General features: G+C 36.6%; 1 protein-coding gene across 6 annotated transcripts in view; it reads left to right on the forward strand.

The window, feature by feature from the left end:
• WDFY3 (WD repeat and FYVE domain containing 3) overlaps nt 1–22,988 on the forward strand; it is a 261,777-nt gene that overhangs the window by 66,468 nt on the left and 172,321 nt on the right. For 5 of the 6 annotated variants that reach the window (XM_060012227.2, XM_060012224.2, XM_060012223.2 and 2 more), the window contains exon 3: nt 21,378–21,588. In XM_060012227.2, coding sequence (XP_059868210.1) covers nt 21,409–21,588 — 180 coding nt within the window. In that variant the 5' untranslated portion in view covers nt 21,378–21,408. Of the gene's footprint in view, nt 1–15,336; nt 15,425–21,377; nt 21,589–22,988 lie in introns of all 6 variants that reach the window. The other variant, XM_060012222.2, reaches the window with a different exon arrangement.

Genomic DNA, 22,988 nt, shown 5'->3' on the forward strand with positions numbered 1-22,988 from the left:
AACAGGAGGGTAATTACTACTGAAATCTCTGTAGCTTAAAAATGTAAATGTCATCCAGAGTCCTTCACTTCTGCCTTTCAGAATTTGGGCAAGTGGGTTTGATTGGCTGAACCTAAGTGGCAGCAAGAACCTATTTGCACATGAGTCTGTGGAAACCCTGCTCTTTGCTTTACAGCTTCTATAATGTAAACATTCTGCCTAATTCAGTTCTCAATGCCTTTACAGAAGTTATAACCTCTTGCTTCATTTCTTCAGTAAAAGACTAATAGACTTTATCCTCTTCTTTTTGGTTTAATATGGATTCATACTTAATGCAAAAGGCCTGTGATGTTCAACACTGTATAATTTATTACTTTCTTGGACAAAAAACTGTAGAAATTTTAGTATTGATATTATATACATTTATGTTTTATGAGGAACATATGCATAAGCTTCAAGCATAATATTTATATCAGAATAAAAATTTAGTCTTAGCAACCTCACAAGGAATAGACTTTGCCTTTAAAGTAGCAGAGTATGCTAAATCAGGTCAATCAGATAAGGATTCAGGGAAACATTTCCTATGAGAGTATTTTGGTGAAATAATATTTTTAATTTAGATCCTTAGTCATAATCTTGTAACTCTCTGAGGTTAAGTCTAAATATTTTCAACGGTAGGCTTTGGGAAAAAATTAAATAGAAAGGCAGAGTCAGAGCTTAAAGAGAAAAAGAAGAGACATAATGAAGTAAATAAAATATAAGCTTTTAAAGTGCTAGTGAGGCCTAAGCACAGTAGTGTGCTGATAAATGTTTAACAACCGGCTATTCAGGAAAAGACCCCAAGGAACCCCCATTTTTAGTGTTTGTTGATTTCTTTGATATAAATGTTATCCCCATGGCTAGTTTCAGGCTATTAAGGTTTGACAACTGGCTCTCTACAATTTCTGAAAATTTGGCCATCAGCTTTCACGAGCTAGTATGAGCTGGATCCACCACACCACTTAGCTTTGCCTAAGACCAAGGTAAGGAACAGTAGAGGCTGAAATAGTTGACATTTACATTTATAGTGAATATGCAGGGAAAATATTCCATGAAACCTGAATTTCTCTTTACATCAAAAGCAATCATTTTATAAGGATAAGATAAAAGTATATTATTTTATTCATAGAAGAATAAGATGAATAGTTCCTGTCGATGTTGGAGTAAATTTTTTCTAAGGTTATTATCTCATATTATTTTTCTTTAATGGAAAAAATTGCTCAGAACATGTTAAAGTACATACATAATACATTGTTATATTTAATGGCTGGTAATATATTTTTATTTGTAATTTTACTTCAATGAATTCTGCCAAGAAATTATTTCCTTACTGTTTCTGACTGTTGTTCTATATTTGGGGCTATGTGTTTGAGTGCATGGTGTGAGGATTGGGAAAGACTTGAACCAAAGAGAACAGGGGGGACTTTGCTAGTGGTCCAAGTGGTAAAGAATCCTTCCGCGATGTATGGGATGTGGGTTCCATCCCTGGTTGGGGAACTAAGATCCCACATGCCACAGGGCAACTAAGCCCGTTTACCACAACTGCTGAGCCTGCGCGCCTCCACTAGAGAGCCCGCATGCTGCAAACTACAGAGCCCACACGCTGTGGAGCCCAGACGCCACAACTACAGAGCCCATGCGACCTGGAACCTGTGCGGCACAACTAGAGAGAAGCCCACGCTCCGCAACAGAGATTCTGTGTGCCGGAACGAAGACCCGACGCAGCCAAAAAATAAATAAATAAATAAGTAAAATAAATATTTAAAAAAAGAGAGAGAACAGAAAATTCAAAGGAAAAGAAAATATAGTTAGTTGTATATAATATTCCCTTGATCTGTCAGATGTGTGTCGAGATACTAAGAACTCTCAGCCAAGATATTACTCATGAATCATATTTCCTGTTGCTAGTCTGGTTACACCCTTGGTGGGAGATACACAGAGTAAACATGGGTTTTGTGTGTTTTTTTTGTTAACTTCTTGGGGACAAAAATACTTGGGTTAATTTTGTCCAAATGTTTTTAGAGAAGAACAAATAGTACTATCATTGCTAGGAATAGTTAGAAAATAAAATCACAGTTGCTTTCCTAAATAAAATTATTTCATAAAGACAAAGAGACAGCTTCCAGTTAATAGGAAGAGCACTGGTCTTCAGGTTACCTGTCTTGAATTCAAATTTCACGTAATGCTGGTTATTGGATTTTTTGGCAAGTTGCTTTCACCTCTCTGAACTTCAGTTTCTTAATCTAATAAAGTCGGCATTGTACCACTTGTGGTAGGGTATAAATGAATACATTTCTGTAAAAATAACTAGCATTGTACTTGGGTATGGATCTTAACTCTGTATTTCCTAGACAAAAACTGACACAGAAGCAGGAAACAAGAGTTCCTTAGGAATTAACTCCAGCCCTGGCTGCTAATTGCTGATGCTGTCCCTGTAGACTCTTAAAATGATTCAAGGGCGGAACGGCTGGTGTTTTCCACTTGGAAAAACTGATTACAAATCATGTATAGAAAAGTTTGTGCGTGAAGCGTTAACATACAGAAAACAAAGCTGCAAAAACCTGATTGTCTAGAATAGCCTGTGGATGGGCAGTGAAGTCTATTTGTTTTCTTCTGCTGTTAAAAATCTTCAAAAAATGTGCTTAATCTTCCCTGATACTCTTCCTCCCCACAGCCCGGCTACTCTGCAGATAGATTAGGTTTCCCTGCTGTGCTTTCTTTCTCCTAGTGTCTTATACTTCCATGGTATAACATGCAACACCTATATCACACCATGGACTCTAAGCTCCATGAAATCAGATATCCTAAAAGAGTTGTCATTTCATAACCAATGGTAAATGTTACATTTGCTAGTTGTTGGTATTCACCACTGTATCCCAAGGATCCACCTAGAGCAACAGTGGCTGACATTTTACGCTTTACTCTTGATTCAGAATATTATAGTGCAGAAGTCATCATCCTCAACCATAATTCCATAGAAAGAATGGCAGATTATGCCAAAGTTGTAATGACTCCAAAATACTAATTGAAAATTGCTTTCTTTTATTAAGTTACTGAATACTACAGTACCATCTTGGTATTCCCAATGTGATTTCCTGTTGACGAAAACCATGGGTAGGCTTCTCTGAGGATTGGAAGAAGCTCAGATTTATTTTGTTTTTAAAAACTGCACAATTTATTTTGACATAATAAAGAACCCAGTTTTATTTCCCCTTTTTTTCTCCGATAGTGGAAATCTTTCTGGATCTGAGGGAAGTTGACTGATTTGGCTCTTCCCTCTCTGAGTCAGGTCCTGTTTCCTTATAGCTTATGATAGGTGGCAAGTTATCATCACTGGCCAACCAAGAGAGTTATTCCCTCCTCCCCAAGAGGATGGATGAGTCGATCCAGACTTTATTTTGTTTATACCATTCTAACAGTCACGAATGTTAAAACAAAACAAAACAAAACAAACAAAAACCAGGAAACTTTTAGCCAAATATTCCTACAGATACCAGTTTTTTTCTTGTTGCTTATGGAGCAGATAAAATTTCCTTTAAGGAATTTTTTTTTTTTTTTTTTGCGCTACGCGGGCCTCTCACTGTTGTGGCCTCTCCCGTCGCGGAGCACAGGCTCCGGATGCGCAGGCCCAGCGGCCATGGCTCACGGGCCCAGCCGCTCCGCGGCATGTGGGATCCTCCCGGACCGGGGCACGAACCCGTGTCCCCTGCATCGGCAGGCGGGCTCTCAACCACTGCGCCGCCAGGGAAGCCCAAAGGAAATTTTTTAATGTCAGAGGAATAAAAAGGCTAAATTGAGGAAATGGCTTTAGAAAAAAACCCTACTTGTATCTGATTTAAATATGGTTTCATTGAGAGTCATTCAAGAAATGAAAAAGTTGTTATTTAAGTAATTTTAGTTGTCTAATATAAATACATAGTTCTTATATAAAACAGTGATTTGTTGGGCTTAGTTTAACTAAATTCAAAAGTACTGGAAGGTAATTATTTCCTTTAAAGAGCCGCACATTTAGTGAGGGACAGGCACAACCCTTCTGAAGCATTTGGTATTGTCTTTCATTCATATGTGTTCTTGAAAAATACTTGTTTTGTGTGTATGTATATCTAATATTCAAGAACTGGTATGTAATATATATTTCATCCTATTTCTTAGTTCCTTTCACTCATCATTATGTTTTTAAGATGCATTCATGTGAAATATATACTTTTAAATGAATATGAATGATTGTACATCAACCTGGTTTTACTTACTCAGTTTGTTAGTGATGGGCAGTGATATGGACCTCCAAGTAGCCTACAAGTCCCCAGTCACCACAAATAACAGTTCAGTATACATACATTTACAAGTTCTCACCCTTAAGAATTTCTTTGGGATATATGCTGAGGAGCAGAATGCAATACTGAGTAATACACACTGCCCTTTAGATCCTCTGTCTGTTTTCCGTCAGTCATATGTGGGTCCTGTCCACATCTCCAAGAACACAGGGCATTTTCCAGCTTTCTGCTTGTTGCTAATCTAGTAGGTATAAAGCGGCCTTTCCTTATTTTAGTCTGCATTTCTTTGATTACCAAGTAAATTAAAATATCTCTTGTTACGTTTGATAGCCTTCCATTTTGCTTGTTCATATCCTTTTAAATTGGGATTGCTATATTTTTCTTGTTGATTTGGGAATTCCTTGTAAATTCTAAGTTATAATCCCTTCAGTTTTAGACATTTCAAATATCTTCTCCCATTGTGTTATCTCTCTTTTTGCTTGGTTCACAATGTTCTTTACTGAGCCAAAGTATTTAATTTTGATGTAATCACATTCATTTTATTTTTGCTTATGACATGCAGCTCTGAACTTATGCTTAAGAAATTTTTGCGTGATTCATAAAGATATCCTTATATATTTTCTTCTCTTAACTTTGTAGTTTTACCCACCTTTGTGTGTGGCTGTAGGTGTGAGTCTAATATATTTTATTCTAAGAGTTTGTCACTTTCCCAATACCATCTACATAACAATCACACCCTTTTCCTGTGACCTTTATCATGTATTAGGTTCCCAATACATATGAGGATCTGTTTCTGAGCTCTCTCATCTGTACTTTGGTTTGTTTGTTCTTATGTCAGTCAGCCACTGGTTTTATTACCATGGTTTGGTAGAGGACTGTCTTTGAAATTTAAAATTATATGATTTAATTTTCAAGCTTCATGAAGTTTCAGCAAGTTTCACTGTTACCTCTTACCTTCCTTAAAGACATTTATGTTATGTTTAACAATCTAACTAGTAACTGTTATGATCCTTGAAACATATGTATTGGAAATTCTTGATCAATTTCTTTAAATATTATTGTATTCCAATTCAAAATCCACTTAAAAAATATAATTAAATATAATTGTTTCATGGGTCTCTTTTTTTCTCATTTTGTTTAAAGTGTTAAATTTTGCTTTTTAGGAACAATCGATTTGAAATTAAATGAGTTGTTATCTGAAGTTCAAGAGTATATTAAATGGTATAAAAAATTTTTAATCATTCAAAAATTAAAAATAAGTGAAATTTTTTTAAAACCTGGATATATAATAGCAAGTTTCATTGTAGGAATAGTTACTTTGAAAAACAGGTCCAAATATTTCAAGTAATCAAAGTTGGTGTAGCTCTCAGTACTTTTGAATGAATTAATATATGTTCTACTAGGAACATAAATGTATGCATAAACGAAAATGTCTTGGGATGACTCACTTTTGACCACAGGATAACTTTCCTGAATGTAATTTCAAAAAGAAAAATAAATATGAAAAATAATCTATCTTTTCTTGAATCTCAAGTCTTTGCCTGCTGCTGTTCCCTACCTAGTAAATTTTGCTTAAAACCAATTGTAATTTTTAGAATGTTGTATGTGCTTTGTAGGTGGAAGGCGGTTAGAAACATGAAACTCTGTACCCTTTATTTATTGAAAATTTTGTTTCTTATAGCTTATATTTTCTGTTTAAGCAACTCTTCTGTTTAGGCTTTTGGATTCAAAAGCCCAGACATTTGAGATAAGATAACTAGGTGATGTATTTAATTTTAACCTCCAGTGCTAAACCTGCTAGCAGATATCAAAACTAGGAGATTTTAGTTGTAAGGTCTTTACCCTTGTCCCTCAGCTCTAGTTGAGATGTTAATTGTGAAATATAAAAGGAGCAGAATGAGAAGAATAGCTAATGTGCTTGATCCTTCAGTCCTGAAAGAAAAATCAGGGCTTTTTTAAATTGTTCCCCCAAATAATGAGAGTTTGGCTTTATTATAGAATGTTTAAAATAAATAAACAAACCTAGGAAATAGCCATCTCCCCAGTGTCAGGGGGTCAGTTCATTCAAGGTAGTATTTTATGTATTTTATTACATGGCATTCCTTCTAAGAGGAAGAGAGACTACTATAAGAAAAATATGGTAAACTGGGTTGTACTATGCAGGATTATTCACTTTAGTAACTTACTTCCCAAGAATAACAGACAGTATATTTTAAATATTATTGTTAATATTTCAGATGGATTTATAAAATCTATTAAATAACAAACTGATAAGAATAGCATTTTTCCTCTCATTCTTCCCCAAAGGCATTTTTTAAAATAGGCTACATGTGAACAACAGTGAAATGATATAATTGGGACATGGCTATTTGTGGTAATCATTCTTATGTTTTGCTCCGGTGGAAGAATAGAGAAACATAGCTTTCTTATTCTTTTCTCCCCTCCTTTCTTTTCAGCCTCTTCAGTCTTCAACCCCCATCCTTCAACCCCTTTAGTGAGAATGCACCTGTACCCCTTAGCCATGAGACATTTTTGTGTTTCATTTGTAGAAGATCTAATGCCAAAATTATAAGGAAGCAATAACACTGATTAGCAAAGGGTTATATCTGGTAACACATAATTTTTTTGTCCTTAAGATTTATATCAGTACCACCTTTGATATTTTAAAGTATGTTCTTTAAAGATTCCATAAGTTTCCTAATTGTTTTCATTCATATACCTCTATTAAGTGAATAAAGAGTATTTAAAATAATTATGATAGAGGAGTTTCTGGAAAAGTTAACAAATAAGGTGTCAGTAGGAAGATTTCCTGCCTCACTCCATCCATCCAACTATTCACCCAGCCATCCATAATACATTTATTAATTATCTAAAGTGTTTCAGGTACTGTGGCAGATACCAAAAAGTTGATTATAAAAAACACACGTCACTGACCTCACACTAGGTTCATTTTCAAGGAATGATGGAAAAGCTTTCTGTTCACTGGAAATACCCTCCATAAATCCTAGGATGTTTTTACTGTACCTGGGGTAGGTTGAGAAATACCCTTATACGGGGTCAGACTAGGTTATTGGCTGTTGACTGTTAGCATAACCCTTGTGGAGAGGCTTGATGTGGATATTAAGTGCATGTTTTTCTAGGGGATGAGAATGAGTATTTGTGGATTTGGGGTGCATCAGACATACAGGGTAAATGAACAAACATCCGTACAACAAGGAACAAAGAGCAGACAAAATTGTGTATTGATTTCCATTTCCTTTATTTACTGATGAGGTTATGCAGCCTTTGGTATATTTGTGGTCATTCATTTTCCTTTTTTTGTGAAATGCTTGTCTTTTGTCCATTATTATATTGGATGGTTTGCCTTTCTCTCATTGATTTGTAGCTGTTCTTTACATATTTTGGATCTAATGCTTTTTTGTTATTTATAGGTGTTGCAAATATTTCATTCCCAATTTGTGGCTTGTGTTTTCTGTTAATTTTTCATGTACAGAAGTTTTTAGTTTTGATAAGGTTGTGTGTGTGTGGTTCTTTTTTTTAAGACATTCTTCCTCACCCTGAGATTATAAAGATATTTTCCAACATTTTCTTCTAAATATTTTAAAAGTTTTGCTTTTCAAATTAATGTCTTAATTGCTTTGGTGGCAAGGACATGGTGAATATAAGCTACTGAAAGCAGAGCTACGTGGCTGGAGCAGAGAGAGATTCAGGTGGGATGGGGAGTGCCTTGATAAATATTTCTTTGAATCAGTGATCAAGTTGCTACTGCAGAGTTAGGTTTAAATTGTTTTGGAATTAAATAAGGTCCTGAACTATTCATGATAGATTGCCAGGCAGTAAAAAAATCTGAGTAGGCCATTTCCAGAAGAGGAAAGACCATGTGGGAAAAGCAACAAGGGTTTGAAATTGCATGGCCTGTTCAGGGAACAGAACTTAGGTGATGTGGTGTGAGCCGAAGCTGAGAGGAGGGATATTGCAGAAGATGGAGCTTCAAAATTAGATGGACAACAGATTTTGAGGAGCCTTTTATACCTTGCAAAGAGTTTTGACTCTACCTCATTGCAGGCGATTGTGTCTTTTTTCTTTTTTAATAAGTTTATTTATTTATTTTTGGCTGCGTTGGGTCTTCGTTGCTGTGGCGGGCTTTCTCTAGTTGCGGCGAGCGGAGGCTACTCTTCCTTGCGGTGCGCGGGCTTCTCACCGTGGTGGCTTCTCTTGCTGCGGAGCATGGGCTCTAGGCATGCGGGCTTCAGTAGTTGTGGCGCACGGGCATAGTACTTGCGGCTTGCGGGCTCTAGAGCGCAGGCTCAGTAGTTGTGGCGCACGGGCTTAGTTGCTCCGTGGCATGTGGAATCTTCCCGGACCAGGGCTCAAACCCGTGTCCCCTGCATTGGCAGGCGGATTCTTAATGACTGCGCCACCAGGGAAGCCCCCGATTGTGTCATTTTTAAGGAAAGTTATATACTGATCTGTTTGGAATTTTAGAAAAAGTACAGCCACTCCATGGAGGTGGTTAAAAACTGGAGTTGGTACTCCCACAGCAACTTGCATATAGTAAGCAGACACTTAAGAAATTTCAACAATGGCATTGCTCAGAAACTATTTAGAATTTTTTCCCCATAATCAGCTTCAGAGTCTGCAATGCATTCTTTTGAATATTAGTGGTGAATTTTCAGTCTTTTTGAAAGGATTTGATATTTAGTAATCTGCAGAAGTTACTCGGGGGAAGTTTGGAAACTAAGGCAAATGAGCAAGCTGGGTAATTCCACTTTTGGTAAAACATGATACATGATGACACTAAGTTTTAGATATAGCTTATAAAATGCCTTGAAAGCAATCTTTAAAGAGGAATTTTTAAAAGTATTTTGAACCATGTCAGCATCATTTTGTGAATATAACCTTCTAAGATAACTAATGGGTGGGGCAAAATTTATCTGAATGTATAAATGTTGATGTTTTTATAAAAATAAAAGTATAGGAACTCACAGTTTTAAACCCTCATTACCATTATTATTTTTGTTGATATCATTATTTTATTACTTTTTTCTTTCATTTGTGAGGTTTTACTAATATAATTCTGCATAATCTTTTGCATTTGTCATTTTCCTTTCATTGCTTTCAGACCGCAGCATATATTCCAGCTCATTCCGTGATGATTTGTTATCAATACTGGGGAGCTGACCTCTTCTTTTTGATATTCCTTTGTTGTTGATGCACCAATTCCCTGTGGAGGATTCCACTTATTGCCTTTTGTTTTGTCATCCTCTGCTTACCAACCAACCCTAACTATTAATAGTGATTTTTTTTTTCTGCTTCTGCCCCTGCATTCACATTCATAGTTCTTACTTTCCAAATTTATACCAGTTTTCCCTGAATACTTTTATTCCTATGGAGTACTTAACACCTCCCAATAAAAATAGTCATATGGTAATGGTTTATTACTTTTTCAAGTAATAAGACTGAATTTAAACAAACCATAAAGAAGAAAGTAGTCATCTAAGCCTTCTTTGTTTTAAAATAAACAGATAAGGAATTTAGAGAAAATTCTTTCTCTTTGGCCTGTTTTAAATTAACCTTAACTTATTTTTGGCTTGAGCTGCCTCTAATTCATTCATTGTCTAAACTTTTATTGATCACTTTTTACTCATTTGTTAATCATGTATTGCTTGTATCTTTTTTGCCAGGCACTGTGTTAGACACTGAGGGAAGAAGTTGCATAGGACATGATCTTTGCCTTCCATAATCTTATTTGTCTAGTGTTGGAAAAAGATAAACAAAATAACAGTTACATAACAAGGTGAGAAATGCTATAATAAAAATATGCCCAGGATTGTATGGGAAAAGAAGGGAGCAACTTTATTAAACTGAGAGATTAGGGAATGCTTTCTAGAAGAGGGGACAGTTGAGCTGAGATTTGCAGGATGATTAGTAATTAGCTAAATGTAGAATTGCAGGGGGAAGGCCTACCACTCCCACCCCAGGAAGGGTATATGAAGGCACAGAACTGTGAAGGCACATCAGGGAGATGTGCAGGAGACAAAGCGTGGGTGGAATAAAGAGGAGGGTTAGATCCAGGGGCCAGGTAATGAAGAGCCTTGAAAGTTGTACTTTCCCTTAAAGCTATGGGAATTGTTGCTACATTCATTTGTTCATTTCTACTCTGTACTAAATCCTCAGCTAGTTGTTAAGCATTTGGAGAGCATAGCCTGCTTTTAGGGAATTCGTAATTTAATGAGAGATACTGATAATTAAGCAGAAAGAAATGATCTTTATTTAAGCAACTTGGTAACTTTTCAACTAAGAACAAATGGTTGTCAATGTACTTTTTTCCTGGAGATGTTTAAGAACTTCGACATTTATGAACTGTGAAGACTTTCTATACGACGAAAACTAGGACATAACTTTTTAAAATTTTTATGTGTAATATGTAATTTTTTGTGAGGAATAGTAAAAGTAGCACATCCGGAATTCAGAATGTGTGTACATAAAATATGATGCTACCATATAGTAGGTGTATGACCATATGTAAGCCTTTTAACATTTATTTACCCACCACCTACTATGAACTAGGGATACAAAGTTAAATAAGATTTGGTTCCCACCACTGAAGACATGATAAATTAGTGGGAGTAAATACCACTAATTGGTATATGTTTGTTACAGTAGAATAGCAGTAAGAATAGCTGTCGCTTACTGAGCACCAGTGCCAGACATTACCCTAAAGCGTTTTCTGTGTAGTACCGCATTTGGTGAATTACACTACACCGCCACTCTGGCCTAGGTTCTGATAGTTACTCTCTTCTTACACTTGAGGAATCTGATACACAAGGATGGTGACTGACCTGCTGAAGTTACGCAGCTGGTAAATGGTGCAGCTAGGATTTGAATCCAGGCAATTAGTTGCAAAGCCTCTGTAACCACTATACTATACTGTCTCTCTTAATGAATATTTTATGCCAGACTATTAAAGTACCATGGTAGGATAAAACAACAAATTCTGCCTGGAGGTTTGGGAAAGACTTCTCTGAGAAGGCGGACTGAGAGCTTAGCTGCTAGGAAAAGTGGAAGAGGGGCCTTCCTTGGCAGAGAGAACACCATACACAAACACACAGAGGGCTAAAGAAACCAACAAGGCTGGGAGATACTTTCAGTGGAGCAGAATTTAGAGCAAAGAAGGTGGCTTAGTGAGAGAGGGGGCTAGAAATATAAATGGGGCCAGAATGTCTAAGAATTTAGATATTAGATTAAGATGCTTCAGTTTATTCTTAGGCAATAGAGAATCAGCAGAGGTTTTCAATCAGAGAAATGGTATATCTGCTTTGTTTTTCAGAAGAAAACTGAGGAGCTGTAGGGAAGATGCACTCAAGACAGGGGCACCGGTCATATGGTAGTGAGACTGAGACTGATTTTATCCATCGTTTCAAAGAACCAGGCTTTGGTTTTTTTGATTTTCTCTGTTTTGCTCGTTTTCAATTTAATTGATTTGTTGCCCTCATTTATTTCTTTTCTTTTGCTTCCTTTAAGCTTAAATCGCTCATATTTTTCTAGTTTCCTAAGGTGGAAGGTTAGGCTATTTTTTATATCTTTTGTAGTATATGTTTTTAGTGCTACAAATTTTCCTCTAAGAACAGCTTTCACTGCATTTTATGCATTTTGATAAGTTATATTTTTATGCAGTTTAAAATGTTTAAAAATTTCTTTTGACACTTCTTTGTCTCATGTTATTTAGATGCATGTTGTTTAATTTCCAAATATTTGGGGGGTTTCCAGCTGTCTTTTGTTACTGATTTTCTGTTCAATTCCACTGTAATCTGATAGCATATTTGGTATGATTTCTATTCTTTTGAATTTGTTAAGGTGTGTTTACAGCTCAGTATGTGATCTGTCTTTTTTTAAATTTTTTTTTGGCTGCGTTGGGTCTTCATTGCTGTGCTCAGGCTTTCTCTAGTTGCGGCGAGTGGGGGTTACTCTTCATTGCGGTGCGTGGGCTTCTCATTGCGGTGGGTGGCATCTCTTGTCGCGGAGCACGGGCTTAAGGCATGCGGGCTTCAGTAGTTGTGGCTCATGGGCTCTAGAGCGCAGGCTCCGTAGTTGTGGCACACGGGCTTAGTTGCTCCACTGCATGTGGGATCTTCCCGGACCAGGGATGGAACCCGTGTACCCTGCATTGGCAGGCAGAATCTTAACCACCATGCCACCAGGGAAGTCCCTGTGATCTGTCTTGGTGAATGTTCCATGTGAGTTTGAGAAGAATGTGAGTTCTGCTGTTGTTGGATGGAGTGTTCTGAAAATATCAACTATAGTTCTGGTTGGTTGATAGTACTGTTCAGTAAACTGTATTGATTTCCTGCACACTTGATCTATCAGTTATTGTATGAGGGCTGTTGAAGTCCCCAACTCCAAAGTGGATTTGTTTTTTTCTTCCTGCAGTTCTATCAGTGCTTGCCACATGTGGGATTTTCATGTTAGGCTTATACATGTTAAGGATTGTTAAGTCTTCTTAGAGAATTGACCCTTTTGTCAGTATGTAATACCTCTAACTATCCCCGATAGTTTTCCTTGTTGTAAAGACTGTTGTCTAAAATTAATATAGTTACTCCAGCTTTCTTTTGACTGGAGTTAGCATGGTTTACCTTTCTCCATCTCTTTACTTTCAGTCTATCTGATTAGTTAAAGCGGCTTTCTTATAGACACTATATAGTTGAGATGTGTTTTTTAATTCACTCTGACCTTCTGTCTTTTAATTGGTGCATTTAGTCCAGTCACATTTAAAGTGAGTTTTGATATAGTTGGATTAATATCTGTCTTGTTTAAAACTTTCGTATTTGTTGCATTTTTTATTTGGTTCTTCCTACTCCCCTTCTGTCTTCTCTGGTTTTAACTGAGCATTTTACATGTTTTCCTTTTATCTCCTCTCTCTGTGTATCAATTAAACTTTTTTAAAAAAAATTTAGTGGTTGCCCTAGAGTGAACATTTTTTTTTACTAATATTCATCTACCTTCAAATAACACTTTATTACTGAGGTATGGTATGGGTATCTTATAAAAGTATTCCCAGTTCCTTATGACATTGCTGTTATTCATCTTACTAATTCAGAAACTTTAAGCACCCAATGCATTATCACTATTATTACTTTAAAAACAATCTTTTAGATCAGTTAAGGATAATAAAACAATTTTATTTTACCTTCATTTATTCCTTCTCTGACACTCTTCTCTTTATTATTTAGATAGAGACATACCCTGGAGATATTCCAGACCACCTCAATAAAGCAAGTCCCACCAATTTTTTGGTTCCCCAATGCATATAATATTTATGTTTACACTATACTGTAGTATATTGAGTGTGCAATAACATTCTGTCTAAAAAAGTATACATACCTTAATTTACTTTTACTCCTAAAAGAGTAAAATAATCTTTTACTCCTAAAAGACCATCATCTAACAACACAGGGTTGCCACAAACCTTCAATTGGTAAAAACAAAACAAAACAAAACAAAGAAAAAACAAACCTCAATTTGTGAAGCGTAATAAAACACAGTATGCCTGTACAATTTTCTGACCTATATCATTTTTTTCTCCCCAAACAGCTATTAATATTTCTGGTATGGCATGTCACCTCACAGTACTTTCACATTTTTTGAGTGTCTGAGAAATTCTTTATTCTTTCTTCACCTTTTTTTTTTTTTTTTTAAGATTTATGTATTATTTATTTATTTATTTTAGGCTGCATCAAGTCTTAGTTGTGGCACGTGAGATCTTTGTTGAGGCATGCGGGATCTTTCGTTGGGGCACACAGCCTTCTCTCTAGTTGTGGCACGCAGGCTCCAGGGCATGTGGGCTCACTAATTGAGGTGCGTGGGCTCACCAGTTGAGGTGCGTGAGCTCAATAGTTGTGGCGTGTGGGCTGAGGTTGCCCCGTGGCACGTGGGATCCCAGTTCCCCGACAAGGGATCGAACCCGCGTCCCCTGCATTGTAAGGCAGATTTTTTTTACCACTGGACCACCAGGGAGGTCCCTGATAATTTCATTGGATATAGAATTCTAGGCTGGCGGATTTTTCTTCCAACATTTTAAATATTCAATATTTCCTTTCATTCTTTTCTTGCTTGAACGTTTTGGATGAGAAGTCCACTATAATATTCGTCCTTGTCCTTTTATAGGTAAGGTTTTCCTCCTCCTCCCACCCCCTCACCCCAGTCCCTTTCAAGAGTCTCTCCTTATCTTTGACCTTCTATAGTTTGAATATGATATGCTTAAATGTACTCTTTTAGGTATTTAATCTTGATATTCTCTGAGCTTTCTGTATCGGTGGTTTGGTGTCTGTCATTAATTTTGCAAAGTACTTAGACATTATTACTTCAAATATGCCACTCCTCCCTTTTCTCTTCTTCTGGAAGCTGATTTATCTTCAGGCTCACTGATTCTTTCCTTGGCCATATCGTCTACTACTGAGCTCATCAAAGCATTCTTCATAATTGTTACAGTGCTTTTGATTTCTTGCATTTCCTTTTGATTCTTTCTTAGAGCACAGTTGGTGGTTGTAAAGTGTGGAAGAGGGGAACTGTTTTATAATCCTGTGATTAAATCTCACTGTTTTAGTGGGCCTGTAACTCTTGGGCTGTGACCTTCACAAGTATTTCTCCAGGGCTGTTTCTTCCCTCAGCCCCCGTAGGTGAGACTGGAAGGTTGGTGGGGAGGGGGGGAGGAAGAGGTGGGGTGGGAGAGATGCCCTTCCCTCAGGTGAGACAAGGCTAAGATAGTCTTTTACTCTGGAAAGTCAGCCTTTGTTATAGAGTATCCTCTGGGAACATTTCAAAGTGATTGTGCTTCCCTTCCCTCTTGCCAGAGCCAGGAGGAGGGGATCTTTCCCACATCTCTGTGAGAAAGAATCTGGTGGGGTTCCTAGAAGTGCAACCCAGGAAAGTTGTGGTGAGAGCCTGAAGGCTGTGGCCCCCAGGAGTTTCTCCCTCTCATGCTAGCCTACTGTTAATAGATAAGCATATTTCATCTGTGAATTTCTGGATTTGCTTGTCTCTCCAGATTTCAGGGATTAGTTTGCCCTGCAACCTCAGTTCCCTGAGGGTTCCAGAAAAATCCTTGGTTTCCAGTTTATTCAGCTGTTTCTTGTGTAAGTACAGGAATGATGACTTCTAATCTCCTTACATTTTGGTGCTGAAATCCTGATTTTTAAAAATTTAACTTCTTTTTTCCTCCTAACTTTTAAGAATTGTACTATTCCATAATACAGGTGTACCATGAGTTGCCTATTCATCTATTAAAGGACTAGGCTATTTCTGATTTTTTGTTATTGTAAACAATTATAATAACATATAATGCAGTAAACTGTCTTGTACTGTGAGTATTGCTCTAGGACAGCTTCCTGGAAGAGGTATCACTAGATGAAAGAGTAGGTATGTTGATACTATGAGATTGCCCTTAAAAAGGCTGCTAATTCAACAAGGTGTGTACATTTCAATTTTTTCTATTCTTACTATGTATATATTTTGTAAGTCCTATCAATTTTTTGCCAAATTGAGCAAATAGTTGTACTTGTTTTTATTTGCATTTCTCTGATTATTAGAGATTTTTAAGTGCCTTTTTATATGTGCATTGTGTTGCATTTCATGTGTATAGTATTTTTACGGGGGATAGTCTATTTCTATTAAATTTTTATTTTGTTATCGTGTTGTTGATTTTAAGAGTTCCATGGATAATCTCGTTATTAATGCTGTGTTATAAGGTTGCTATTATTTTTGTGTTTTTTTTGCTTGTCTTTTAACTTTGTGGTATTTTTAGCTATAAATCTGTCTTTTTTTCCTTTTAAGAAGAATTTACCCTAAATTATAAGTGTTTCCTTTTATATTTGCTTCCAGTGTTTTACTGTTTGTTTACATTTAGATCTTTAATCCATTTGGAATTATTTTTATTTATGAAAATAATAATTTTAGAAAAATCAAACTTTATGTTGTAAGAGGTCTGCAGAATTGTAGAATTTTCTCCACAGTATCCAGCAACCCAAAATTAGACGTGGAGAAATTGTGTGGTTGAATTCATCCAGGCATGGGTACTAGTTGGAAATATGTATAGGCAGGAGTACAGGAGAACTGAAGGTACAGTTGTTAATGTATTGAAGAGACTGAACATCATCTGAGGAGTAGAACTGGGAAAAGTTAAGAGGAATAAGCGATTCCAGTGAAGACCACAGATTTAGGAAGTGGGAAAGGCAGGTGGATTGAAAATTAAGATCTCACAGTAAGATTTCAAAACTTGAAATTTCAGAAATAGAGAAATTCCTAGTGCTGTTAGGTCTAGGATATGGCCCTGAAAGTTCTAGGCCTACTTATATGCACTTCACTCCTGAGGTTAGTCTCCCTGCTGTGTGCCATCCATCCACTGAGGATACTGATACATTCACAGAGCTGAATGACTTGAGCTAGAGGTTAGTGGAGATACAGGTATAATGCAAAATGTGTCAGTAGAAAGCAGTCACAACTTAACAGAAGCATCATGCTACAAAAATTCTTTTACAGGTCTTTCATACAAAATTTTGAACACATTTTCTTATAAAGATACACTTTCAGAGAATGCTGGAGAATTTCTGGTCAGCCTACAAAAGTTTATCCCATAATATAATTTAATTGTACTATTTTAATCATATCAAATAACTGTCATGTAACTATTGGGGTAAATGTGCCTTTGGGGCTCCCAAAACAGCAGCAAGGGCCCTAGAAGGAGAGGTTTGAGAAAGGTGTCAGAGAGATGTCAGTAGTGGCTACCCATGATTGGAAATCATATCTAAATGAAGTGTCCTTAAATGGAAGCAATATCCTTTCATCTGTGAGAAGAGAAAATTAAGCACAATGGAAAAGATGTTTTGAGAAATTGTCCAGTTCAGTATATGTGTAGGATGATGAGTTCACCGATGGGGTCAGAAGGGTGAAGGATGTTGGGAATAGGTCTTAAGTAATTGTATTTTGCCATAGAAATGAGATGGCTGATCTTGTCATGTCTCATAGGTGGGGCTAAAATCTGATATGACTGTTCTTGAAAGGCAAAAACAATGTTTCAGCAGGTAGAAATTTTAAATTCTAATTCAGGACTGTATTAGTAGTTCTTTTTCAATGTATGGGTTAGATTGCTGGGTTATATACACAGTTTTTTGGGAGCCTCTCAGAGTTCTGCTTTCATTCTTCAAAAGTGTAAGAAGGGCTTCCCTGGTGGCGCAGTGGTTGAGAGTACGCCTGCCGATGCAGGGGACACGGGTTCGTGCCCCGGTCCGGGAGTGCCCAGGTCTGGGAAGATCCCACATGCCGTGGAGCGGCTGGGCCCGTGAGCCATGGCCACTGAGCCTGCGCGTCCGCAGCCTGTGCTCCGCAACGGGAGAGGCCACAACAGTGAGAGGCCCGTGTACCGCAAAAAAAAAAAAAAAAAAAGTGTAAGAAGTTTTGCCTTTGCTCTTCACAATGTAAGAAAATAAATAGGATCTTTTTCCCCAGAAAGTTTAAGAAAAAATTAAAAACCTGAGGAATTATATATAATTATTTGATGAAACTATAAGATTTTCCCTGAGTCCTGTGAGCTATTTATTTCTTCTCGTGGAATTAAGGAGTTACTTAGAAAAGCTATTTTACGTTTTTAGCTGAGCTACTCAAAGGCCATTAGTTACTTGGCAAATATATGTTTACAAATTTAGGCTATTTACTTGTTCTATAATTTAAATAATGGCAGACTGTTTAAAGGACTTAAACAGTTTTTCAGGCATTTCCAGAGGATTTTTAAGCTTTAACACAAGAGATTAGAATAAGAACTACTGTCTGGGCTCATTGCAATAATTATCTCATTGCTATTTAAATAACCCCCTGTTGGCAGTACAAACACTTTTCTCTTGTGAAACAAAATAGAGTTTGCATTAGAAAACTAGTTCTTATGTACAATAATCTTTGTAAATATTTTGAAAATCCCTGATAACATTACCCCCCAAAATAATCCTTCTATGATTTGTCCTCAGTATTATTAAATTTTGCCTATCTCTTCTGTATTGCTTTAGAAACCTCTTATTGAGTATCTAAGAAATAAATTTTCCCTTAATTTTTTATTTATCACTTTGTAAGTCTCTAAAACATAGTACTGTAAGAGCCCACACTCTTTCCTTTGCCTTACTTGCTTAAATAACGAAAAATGTAAACGAAAAGAAATTAAATGTTTCATGATCAAGCTGAAGGAAGAAATATAAAAACTGTTGAACATAATTAATGTGTTTGGCACTTTATATAAATGATGTTATTTTATGTATGCATTACAAAAAGCCTATGAGGAAAGATTTTACGGGTGAGAAAAACCCAAGATTCAAGGGAATTAAGAGACTTTCACCTGAAGTTACCTATCTTATATGGACGTGTTGGTACAGATTTCACCAAGAAGTACCCATTCTTTTCTGCTCTTTCACTGCTGAAGGGTACTTTAAACATGATAGTTCTTGGTCTGAATTATACTTTAAGTTACAGACATTGAAGTGCAGACAAAGCAATGAGTCAGCAATCTGATATGCTTAAGTGTTTCTTGGTAAATTAGGAGAAAAGGAGGAATCTGAATTTTTTTCCCCATTACTGAGATTATCTGAGTAATCGAGAAATACCAGTAAATCCATTTAGCTGATTGATATATTGGGTTGGCCAAAAAGTTCGTTCAGGTTTTTCCATACCGTCTTACGGAAAAACCCAAACAAACTTTTTGGCGAACCCAATATATCCCTTTGTATCCGACAAATATAAAATAATGGTGGTACGATAGCTTGATTTACATCTAGCGAATGTCTTTGTGTGATTATGTGTGTGTGTTTACTGATAATTGATTAGTGTATCTTCAGAAAAGTCAAACATTTCTTTTGCATTCTAACTGCAACTTGATGCTAGCTAAATAAATATTCTAGAGTCACAGTTGCCAAAAATTTTGTAATTTAAAATAGGCACATGAATATAAGTAAGCAGGAAGGGCTGAACCAGTAGGTGGGAGTCCTGGATTCTCATTCAGTTCTTTTTCATTGTGAGATTTTGAGCAAATTGTTCTTGTCTTGAGGCCTCACAAAAAGGTAGAATTAATCCCCTCCTCAGTCCCCTTGCTTAAGTTGGAATGAGGACCAAAGGGAATGGTCTGAAAGTGCTTTGACTCTCTATAAATAAGGATTGATGCTTGGCTTTTTAATGACCTAGACCCCTGTGAAAGCTGGAGATCTATTTAAAATGTTTTTTGAAGTGTTAGGGGATCATGAATCCTGTAAATCCTATCCACAAGCTTTAGATTATGAACTGAAGCTATGGGTTAAGGAAAAAGAGCAGATCTATGTATAATCTGAAGTGTTAGCTAATTTATGCAAGTTTTATAGTTAACTTCAAATTTTATATTTGTCCTGGGGGTTTCCAGGACGAAAAATACCAGCATATAGTAGGCTCTTTGAATGTATTTGTTGAAATCTTTATAATGTATACTTGGGGAACTTAACACGTTTTTCCGAGAATGAAATATGTTGAACAAGTTTGAACCGGACTGACTTTCACTTGTCATTTGTAGTTCAGAGGGTCTCCTCGGCCCTGTGCCTGTGGTCTGAGCACTCTTCCCCACTACTGGACACCTTAGCAGTATTGAGTGCTCTTTGCACAGAGGTCCCTTGGTGCAGACCAGCCTTTGGCAGGGTGTTTTCCTGCTTCTCACCTGTGATGAGTTGCAGGTGGCCTCCTGTTGCAGTCAAGCTAGAATGCATAAACATGCGCCCGCAGGCAAACACGGAATCCACTCAAAATTCTCAAGGGCAAGCATATTTAAGATGCTAGTTCTTCTTAATGGTTTAAAAAAATCAATAGATGTTTAGTAAATAAACATCTAGCTCTGCAGTGGTCTCTCATTTCTTAAGAAATGCCATGCTGGCTTATGTGGCAAAATTAAAAATTAATCTTCAGATTACTCCTGCTTTTCTACAGGTTAGAAAGCAAAATTGCCTTTTACTCAAGTTCAGTATATCCCATAGTGTCCTCCCAGCCTTCCTGATTCTTTTTGTAAGATATCCTGTTTTTGTGTCTGAAATTAGCTAATTGCTGGCAGGCACAGTTCATGGTGGTTGAAAAGGGCTGATGATGCTTTCTGAAAGCTTAGCGTTATTGATTCTGGTGTATGTTCTAACCCAGTGATTCGTTTACTTATTTCTTAACTGCAGTTCTAGCCAGGGATACATACATTTTACATTGTGATTCAATACACATGAATACACCCTTACCTAAAATAAGTTTCATGAAATAATAATTACCCTCACTACATGTATTCCAATATCTTCTATTTCATTAAAAATATTTTTATTGAGGTATATAGTTGATTTACAATATTATATTTTACTTCTTTTTTTTAATTGCTTGTCATGATCTATTAAATGAATTAACATGACCTGCCAAAGGGTTTCAAACTGTAGTTTGAAAAAACAGTCTTAAGTTATATGATAATTTTCACTTTTTTCTTATGATTTATAATATATTTGAGGGTATCATTTCATTTAATTTGCATTTTTCAAACTACAAGTCTTCAGTGAGGACTATCCCAAGTGTAATCCTTCATCTACAAAAAAAGTTAAATAATTGAAAACAGAAAACTTTGTGGGGATTTTTGTTTTTTTCACTTGTTTGGATGTTTTGAAGTGAGGGTGAATTTTCTGTGCTTTTATTCTTTTTCCATATAGTCAACTATTAAGCAACATATTAATTATAAGATTTATGATCCCTTTATTTGTTGAACTTTGTTATGACTAACTTGGAAATGTTTGTTGCTCGTCCAGCAACAATTAATTTTTTACATTTAATGTTTTACATTTTATACAAATTGTGGCAAAGCCGGTAAGGAACACTGAGTGGCATAATTTGTAACTTGTCATTTAGGGAGATTTATCAAAATTAGCTTTGCCTCTCTACCTTTTCTGTTCAAAAAAGTAGAAAAAATATTTTAGGCAGAATTTTTTTGTTTTTCTGGCTTTTAATGAGCTCTGTGCATGCTTGACCTGGTCAAGACAATGACATTTTGACTGTATGAACATCTTCTTACAGAATTAGAAGTGTTTATCACCAACCAGCCAAGATGAATATGGTGAAGAGGATCATGGGGCGGCCGAGGCAGGAGGAGTGCAGCCCGCAAGACAACGCCTTAGGACTGATGCACCTCCGCCGACTCTTCACGGAGTTGTGCCATCCTCCCCGGCACATGACTCAGAAGGAACAAGAAGAGAAACTGTACATGATGCTGCCAGTGTTTAACAGGGTGAGTCCAGGTTGCCAAGCACATGCCTTTTGTGATGGGGTGGTACTGCAGGAGTCTTGAGGTTATAATAAGTCACAGATGGGAAAAAAAAAATGATAGAATGAATGAATTTTTAAGAAGCTGATTCCTTCCTTTCAATTTGCTATAAGGTGATTTGATGTGAGATCTGGTCAGAATGAACTCCTCTTAGTTCTAGCAGATAAAAGGAAGATTGCGAGCATTTTGTAAAATGTTCCTCTAATGGTTGATACTTGGAAGAGGGATAGGTTGTAAATTACCACTTATGTTATTTCCATTACCTTTTGAAGTGATGATTTATGGCATCAAATGGTGCAGTCGCCCAAGTCCTTTTTACACTTTGAAGAATCATCTCAGTTTATTTTGTTGTTTGGTGGATTTTCTGTAAAAGAACTTGTAAGAGGATAGTTATAGGCTCTAGAGAGTCAAAATAGAGCTAATGTTTTAATGTATTTTGTCAAGTTGATCACATGTAGCAATCTTAATGGGGATTTTAAAAATTTTTATCAAAGATGTATATGTACATAGTTTAAAAAGTCAAGTACTTCCGCAGGCTTATAGGGCCCTGCTGCTCTCCACTGCTAATTGTTGCTGCCACTTTTAGCTATTTCAGCTTTACATAACAAACAATACTTATACTGCTGTCGTGATTGTTCAGTTTTAATTGACTTCTTACTGAGAAATAGGAGAATTAGCTTTTTTTTTAAACTCCCCATGCCTCCAAAGCATGCACACACATACATTCACTCATACATGCTACCCTCCTCTTGTCCTTCCCATACAATAATCCCATTTGTTTAAATAAGATTCAGTGCTTACAGTCTACTGACCCTGCTGTAAATATTATTCATAGATGAACCTTATAGCAAACCACCACTATTTTGCCACTCTTATAGAACTTGTTTTCCTCAGACTTTGTAACATAACTGTCTCAATTTCTGTCTTTCCTCATGTCTCTTTCTTTTTCTCCCCCATCTCTCTTTTTCTCTCCTTAGACCTATCTCTGTCCTTCCCCTATCTTTCTCTCCTTCCCTTCCTGTTTCTGTCTCTTTCTCCCCATCTCTGCCTGTCTTTTCCTGTGTCTCTCTTCCCCATCTCTCTCTCCTCTCTCTGTTCCCCTCTCTTGGTCTCTGTCTCTCCCCCCCGACCCCCCAGTTCTCTTTCCTTGTTTCTCCCCTCCCATGTCTTTCTCTTTCCCCTGCATCTGTGACTCATTGTCTCCCTCCCAAAGTCTCACTTGATCTCTTTATTGTTTGTTCTCTGTGTCTGTTAGTCTTTCTGTCTGAAATTTTCTAGGTTCTTCTTCTCAATATTTTGAAATTTTATTGAGGCTTCATGATGAACCTTCTTAATCTGCAAACTTGTACTTTTCAATTCTGGGA

The sequence above is a fragment of the Delphinus delphis genome, chromosome 5 (genome assembly GCF_949987515.2).
Source record: "Delphinus delphis chromosome 5, mDelDel1.2, whole genome shotgun sequence".
Classification (NCBI taxonomy): Eukaryota; Metazoa; Chordata; class Mammalia; order Artiodactyla; family Delphinidae; genus Delphinus; species Delphinus delphis.